General features: G+C 49.5%; 1 protein-coding gene across 1 annotated transcript; it reads left to right on the top strand.

Annotated features, from left to right (window-relative positions):
* The first annotated feature begins 5,247 nt into the window (after nt 1-5,247).
* LOC117191724 (rho GTPase-activating protein 19-like) lies at nt 5,248-6,423 on the top strand. The gene is made up of 3 exons (XM_033396510.1): nt 5,248-5,541; nt 5,608-5,828; nt 5,891-6,423. The coding sequence occupies exons 1-3, from the start codon at nt 5,405-5,407 to the stop codon at nt 6,421-6,423; spliced, it is 891 nt and encodes a 296-aa protein (XP_033252401.1). The 5' UTR covers nt 5,248-5,404.
* Nucleotides 6,424-7,634: the final 1,211 nt, after the last annotated feature.

Below are 7,634 nucleotides of genomic sequence, written 5' to 3'. Positions count from 1 at the left end.
GCCCTCGTATTAGCCGAACTAGTGTCCACCATAGTTAAGGGATTATCAGCTCCATGTCAAATACATTGCTGGTCGGATTCGTCCATAGCCCTTGCCTGGATTCGAGAATCACCATTGAATTTTAATATATTTGTTTCTAATCGAGTTCAGCGGATTCAGGAGCTCACCGCTGGAATGTCTTGGCATCACGTGCCCACAAAGTTGAATCCTGCCGACATCATATCACGTGGATCCACGTGATGGATAGCAGCCTTTGGATCTCTGGACCACCATTCTTGCGTCTTGAGAGCTCAGAGTGGCCTGCAGGCTTGCAATTGCCGACCGATGTACCAGAACGTCGTCATGCAGCATTGGTTGTTTCAAACGAAAGGGATGTATCGTACGATTGCAAATTTCAAAACTCATTCGGATCCATGCAGCGCGTCTTCGCTTACATATACCGATTCTACATTCTCAAGGACAAAGGCATAGCGCGGTCGAAGGGTCAACTTACCGTAATCGACATCAAAAATGGTACGCATTTGCTCATAAGGGCAATACAGCAGCAACAATTTTCGGAAGAGATAAGGGCCCTCGCCAGCAAACAGGCACTACCCCCAAAAAGCACGATGGCCTCACTGAATCCCTTTCTGGATAGCTTTGGATTGCTGCGTGTTGGAGGCCGCCTCCAAAATGCCGAATTGGACTACGACGCGAAGCACCCGATCCTGCTTCCTAAGGGACATCCTGTCACTGTCTCTATTATTATTTTCTTTCACGAAAGGTTTCTCCACGCAGGAGCTCAAGGATTGCTCGGACTGCTTCGGCAAAAATTCTGGCCTATTGGTGGACGCAAATATGTTGCGGGAATCATTCGCAAATGTGTTAGATGCTTTCGTTTGAAGCCAGTGCTGAGGGAACATATCATGGGAAACTTGCCTGAGGATCGCGTAAGGACTAATCCAGCATTCCACACAACGGGCGTTGATTTTTGCGGACCCTTTTATCACAAGTTGGAAGTCAGAAGCAGGCCTCCTATCAAATGTTACATCGCTGTCTTCGTATGCTTTAGCACCAAAGCAACTCATTTGGAAGTCGTTCGGGATCTATCTACAGAATCCTTTCTGGCAGCATTAAGGCGTTTTATAAGTCTACGTCCCAAACCTCGAATCATCTGGTCAGACAACGCTACAAATTTTGCAGGAGCAAAAAATTAGCTTTTGGAGCTTCGGCAAATGTTCCTCAGCGATCCTCATACGTCGGCTGTGTCACATCTCTGCGTTTCTAGTGGAATCGACTGAAAATTCATCCCCCCTCGCTCACCTCATTTTGGGGGTTTGTGGGAGGCGGCTGTTAAAGCAGCTAAATATCATTTTCATCGCATCGTCGGGACCTACATTTTTACTCTTGATGAAATTCAGACCTTGGCTTGTGAAATCTCTGCTTTGTTAAATTCCCGTCCGCTTTATGCAATTACAGAAAGTCCCGATGATCTAGATGTGCTCACGCCAAACCACTTTCTCAATGGAGCCCCGAAAGCTGCATTCGACGAGCCAGATGTGGCGCATCTCCGGGTCAACCTACTTAGTCGATGGCAGCGGCTGTGTCAAATGAAGCAGGCGTTTTGGAGAAAATGGAGCACGGCGTATCTTTCGATTCTTCAGGAGCGGAGCAAGTGGCGGTCATCGTCTCCAAACATCAAGCTAGGAGCGCTCGTCATGATCAAGGAGGAAACGCTGCCTCCATTAAGGTGGCCGCTTGGCCGCATTGAGAGCGTCATCCCAGGAAAAGATGGAACCATCAGAGTAGCAGTCATCCGCACTCAAAAAGGCCTTTTCAAGAGGTCCGTTGGAAAAATAGCGGTTCTGCCCCTTCAGGATGGATCTGTTGAAAGCCTTTGCCTTCCAACGGGGGGTGAATGTTCGGAGCAGAACCCAGCCGATTAGCTGCTTGCCAAATAGCACCTAATTCTTGGCCCTCAGCCGCTTATTTTGTTTGTTACTTATGTCTATGTCACTCATTTGTTTGTTAAAGCTCTGCGCTTGCTTGCCCTGCTAAACGATCTCTGCCAGCTCGCTCTTCGCTATCTCCGCTTTGCGTCTGCCTACCGACGTCGGCCGAGCGAAGCTGCGCTTAGCGATCGGAGCGGCAATGTAAAGGGCAGGCAAGCCACACTTGCAATTTGGATGTCACGCATTAAAGAACATATCGTAATTTTATTTCTGCGCCGAGTTTTGTTTAATTCGAAATAATTAGTCGGCCGATTGGGGATAAAAAACATTATCTCCACAGAATGGCTCGCCCCATTTCTGTTTCCGCATCCTCACTTCCTGCAGCAACTTCTCAAAATATCCCCGCGGCAGAAAGTAAGCCTGGAAGCTGGACGAGAACTCTTTCCACGTTCTCCACTGTCGATTGTTCGCCACGAACCACATCAGCGCCCGCCCTTTTAGCAGCTCCGGCATCGCCCTTGGGATCAGATCCGGATCCAGACCGTACGTCTCGGCGGACCACTCGACCTGCTCTAAGAACTCGAGAGGCTTCGTCGTCCCGTCGAACCGGAACGACCACTCTCTCACCTGTTTCGCCACTCTAGCGTAGTCCAGGTGTGCTGGCCGTATGGTGGCTGGTTCGGTTCTCCCTCTTTCGGTCTCCCGGCTTCGATCCCTTCCTTGGTGGCGGGGCCTGCTAGGCGTCCCTGTGTGCGAGCGTTCCGGTATTGGCACTGAGAGACTCGCGATCAATTCTCTCTGTATGTCGACTGGGGACCTCCACAGCGCCGCCGCGGCTGCGCCGGGTGGGGGTGCCAGGTGCTCGTACGCGGCTTGTTTGTCGTCCGCCCGGGGTGTCGGCGAGGACCTGTCCGCCCGACACTCCCATACCTCAATCAGATCGGCCCACTCCGACTCATCTTCGTGTTCCCTCATCCACTCCTTAAATGTTCTTCTCATTTCGTCCACTGTGCCCTCCAGCCGCACGCCGAAGGCGTGGCCGCATTGGACAAGCTCCTCCTTTCTCAACCGGTGGATCCATTGTCCCTTCCCCATTCTCTCGTCTATATTTCTCCTCCCTTTGTCCTACTATTTGTCGTTGTAGGCCCCACGTTGCGCGCCAGTTGTAACGGACCTGCTTCTTGGTTCGCTTGAGTTTGCTGGGCTCGCTCAGCGGTCGGCCGATTCGTCGCAACGTATTTTTATTGTTGCCCCCAACGACAAATGATAAGACCTTCCTTCTCTTTAATCGAATTTCTCTTTATTCGTACTTATATTAGGACTTAGGGCTAGATGCTACAATTCAGCTTATCTATGGATCTCCACCACGCGTGGGCTCTCGTCGGGTGTGGCAGCGTTGAGGCTATTGATTGGGGCAGTTTGACCTCCGCTATTGCTTTGGCCCGCCACGCAAATCCGCACTCTACGTCTCGCACTCCCCTCTTAGCTTCCGCCGGCAACTGTGGATCACCTCTTAACTTAGACTCACTCTGGGGCAGGCGGGGCCTGTCTTCCTGTTGCTATTCACTTCACTGCACTTCTTCGAACCGTACCGGGTATTACTCTTACGTTTCGGTGGGGTTTCAACGTGCGCGCGCGATCACTTCTCCACGGAAAAAGAGCCCCGCTTCGTTGCCGCAGCCTCCTTTTATAGCCCCTTGACGGGCCCCGGCTCGGCGTTGGTAGTTTTCCATCGCCGTCTCCTGGTTTCCACGGCCTTCGTAACGGGGCCTGGCCGGTGGCGTGATCCCATGCCCATATTTGGTCATGCGTCGGATCGCTGCCGGCCCGATCCCGCCGTCTCCCCTGCCTCTCGCGTTTCTCTCGCTCCGAGAGCGGGACACTTCTTCTCTCGGGGCCCTTGGCCTCTTCGCCGCACCCGGATATCCGTGGGTATCTGGGCTGACCTTCGCCTTATCCAGCCGGCCATCAGCCTTTATCCGACCGTCCCACCGCCTTTATCCGACTATGCCTTGGTCGAATTCGGCCTGTGGGAACCGCGGTTCCTCACAGTGTTTTCGGCGTGATGAGTACGATGATGTGTGTTAAGAGCCAGATTAGATGCTCTCCAGGCGATTTACGCCCATTCAATTATTTTGGTAGGTAATGCTATTATCTACTTTCACACGATGCAATAAATAGAAAAATGCCCCGGAAATGAAGCCTTACGCCGAAAATGAAATACTCTTGTAAGTGGAATTCCAGATAGATATATTGGATTTCTAGAATTGGAAGTATCCTGCATGCATGTGCTCCTAAAGTCAGATGACCAATAAATCTGTATCTTTCAAAATGGATGTTGGGCTCCCCACGCAACATACCCAACCATCTATATTTGGTACTTATGTATGAGCGTATAGTGATATTAAAGCACGATCCAGTACAAATTATAGTTCTGGCTGATGTTTCCTATAGCAGATATATAATTTTGCGGTGATCCGATACTGATTCAATCTGTGTGTAATAAATACCATTTTCGTAGCGTAGCAAGATGAAATATAAAGTGCCTAAGTTCCGCGCAAAAGTATAATCAGTAGCTCCAGATAGCCGACTGGCAGCGAACGGATTGTTATAGAGGCACTTGATTGTTCTTATAACAATATGCGGGGTGTGTGTATTGGGGGTGAGTGGAGGTGGCGGTGGCATATCAGCAGTCATTTAATTAGCTGTTTCAGATTCCGATTGCTTTTTGGGGACTTTTGCTTACGTTAAAGCGCGCTTTCCACACCTCTGCCTCCGCCGCCGTTCTAAAGGGAAACTGTAGAATCTGATTTACGACTCTCTCCAACTTCAAGTATTTCCCCCTCTGCCAGCGTGGCAGTTGTACGCCAGCGTCGACGCTTTGGTTATCTCATGCAGGGCAATTTGTCAAGTCAAATAACGGTCTGCGTGTCAGTTTCAGTTCCATTTTTTGCATCACGGAGAACAGAACAGAACACAACATGTCCAAGGGATCGGTCCTACTACAGTATATAGCCGGTTTATCGGCCAGCTTTGGCGCCATGTGTATGGGCGCCTCAATCGGCTGGTCCGAAATTTGTAATTTCGAGTTCTTTAAGAGATTTACTAACTAATTTCAGCTGTAAATAAAGAAGCATTAGTGTACAGCTTATAATTCTTTAACATTGACCTGGCGTTTTCGCACAAAATGTTCTTTGGACGCCAGTGACAGCTCTGCCAGTTCAATATTTCAATTTTTGCAGCGCGTCTCGCCCAATTTTCCGCAATTAAATCCTACCAGCAAAGCTATCAACAAATATGCTGTCAGGCCACAAACCTTCTATGTTGTACTTTTAGAAAAGTAATATTTGTTAAAGTGAGCGTGTGAGTGCTGGGATTCGAATCTACGGAAGTCCTTTTCGTTTGTGCTGTGCTGTTGTTGTTTTATTGCTTTGGCTACTGCTGTCGCCCTGTATACGCCCTTGCGTATAACAATGGACATGGAATACGCCAACATCAATGAATTTAATGACCGCGACCTAGCGACACGCATGCGCAACAGCAATTATGAAAAATACAAGTCTCTGGTGCGCATGCACCTCTCCTTCGAACTGGAACTAAACACCGACGAGTAAGTTGCCACGAGCGACGCTGCCATCCCATCGAAATATAGTGCTTACCGATTTATGGGTTGCAGGTTCGACATGCCGTGCCATGAAATCGTCTACGAAGATAAGGGCAAGATAAAGAAGTGGAATCGCCTCTCCAAGAAGAATCGCGGACCTGCCACAGGCTGCACGGCTGGGGCAGGCAGTAAGTCGGCGGGCAACAGTCCCACTGAAACGCTGCAGCAACAAATTGATGCAGGCTTTCTGATGCACCTGGAGGAGCTCAAAGAGTTTCTTATGCTGGAGAAGAGTAAGTGACAGGGAGAGTCCGGAAAATTGAATTATTCTAAATGCGGAAATGCTATTCTGCAGATCTCACCCAGGAGGGACTATTTCGCAAGACAGGAGCCGTTTCCAGGCAGAACGAGCTACGAATGCACATACAGCAAGACCAGCCCTTGGATTTGGAACTGACAGGATTCTCGGCTCACGACTGTGCCACTGTTTTTAAGAGCTTTCTGGCCGAGCTGCCAGAGCCTTTGCTTACAGACGCCCACTATCCAGCACATCTTCAGATAGCGCCGCTTAGCCAGGCATTAATGGGGGGTCAGGTGGCGGCTACCGCAGATCGCCGACATCTTCTCAACTCGGTGCAGCTGCTCCTTCTCCTGCTCCCCGAAGAGCATCGCGAGTTACTGCAGCACATTATTAAAATGCTCCATTCGGTGGCAGCGCGTGAGGAGAGCAACAAGATGTCCGCGGAGAATTTGGCCATCTTGTTTACACCGCACCTGATTTGCCCCAGGCAAATGCCGCCTGAGGCGCTCCACTATACGGCGAAGAAGATGTCCAGCATTGTGTCCTACATGTGTCCTAGCCACCGATATTCGGGCGTACTTTCTTGAGCGCAAACGCAAAAAAACCATGTCACCGGAGCAAACCCTTGAAGAATCCATCTCGGACGACTCGACGGTCAACACGGTGTACACTTTTGTAGATCGTGCCGCCACGGCAGCGGCAAACAACAGCAATTACACGGACACTGCACTGGCGCAGCTGTACGCGCACATTCAGAGCCTTCCGGAGTCCTCCAAGAAGCGTCGCCTCATCAAGCAGTTTAACAAGCAAAACGGACAAGGTAGCACATTGTCTCCACTCCGTTGCGTTCCTTTGGGACACAGCTCATTGATTCCACTCGCTCCTTTCAGGCACACCGCTGCAGGTCATCGCGAGGAGCTCCAGCGTGCCATAAGGGAGCATCACGAGAAGCATGATGCCAAAATGATGCGTGCCATGGAGGAGGCAGAGCGTAAGAAGTAGAAATCCATATGGATCACTGCACCCAGCCGTTTAGTTATATAACACCATTTCGATCATCCTGCAGCTATGCCATAAATGCGGCTAAACTGAAACTGTAAACACTTTTGTATGCGACGTAATAAAGACTTGAATGTACCCAAAGCACTAATCCATTCTGAGGATATGATGAGTGGAAATTATCTGTAAATTATCGTCGAACCATGGCTTGTGTGTATGTGCAGTGCCATACTTGAAACATAATAGAATGTTATCTAGGGAAAAACACCTCTATTGCATTAACACAAAACAAGGAACCGGGTGCAAAGCGGATTCTCCCCAGTGGAACACTTGAAATGTTCCACCCATATCAAACGATAGACGATTATCAGCAGGCCAGCCGCTCCACTTCGCTGCCACCTGGTTGAATGTGTCCACTGCCCGTTCGATGCTCCTCCACACGCGTATACAAATTCAAATCCAAACGATCAACATCAATGAGGACGCCACTTTCCTGATAACTTGACCGCCATGTGACCGTTGGAATAGGAATTTTGTCACAGTTTAGAAACCTACCTACATGTGTTTTCGGCGTGATGAGTACGATGATGTGTGTTAAGAGCCAGATTAGATGCTCTCCAGGCGATTTACGCCCATTCAATTATTTTGGTAGGTAATGCTATTATCTACTTTCACACGATGCAATAAATAGAAAAATGCCCCGGAAATGAAGCTGTTCGGAGCAGAACCCAGCCGATTAGCTGCTTGCCAAATAGAACCTAATTCTTGGCCCTCAGCCGCTTATTTTGTTTGTCACTCA

The sequence above is a fragment of the Drosophila miranda genome (assembly GCF_003369915.1).
Source record: "Drosophila miranda strain MSH22 chromosome Y unlocalized genomic scaffold, D.miranda_PacBio2.1 Contig_Y1_pilon, whole genome shotgun sequence".
NCBI classification, from domain to species: Eukaryota; Metazoa; Arthropoda; class Insecta; order Diptera; family Drosophilidae; genus Drosophila; species Drosophila miranda.
Note: the sequence above shows the minus strand (reverse complement) of the source record. Positions and strands in the feature narration are given on the sequence as shown.

Bases quoted from the DNA above. Each gene is read 5' to 3' on its own strand.
- LOC117191724 (XM_033396510.1), top strand. From the start codon at position 5,405: ATGGACATGGAATACGCCAACATCAATGAATTTAATGACCGCGACCTA. The intron at 5,542-5,607 runs GTAAGTTGCCAC...TATGGGTTGCAG, and splicing joins CTGGAACTAAACACCGACGA to GTTCGACATGCCGTGCCATG. The intron at 5,829-5,890 runs GTAAGTGACAGG...GCTATTCTGCAG, and splicing joins GTTTCTTATGCTGGAGAAGA to ATCTCACCCAGGAGGGACTA.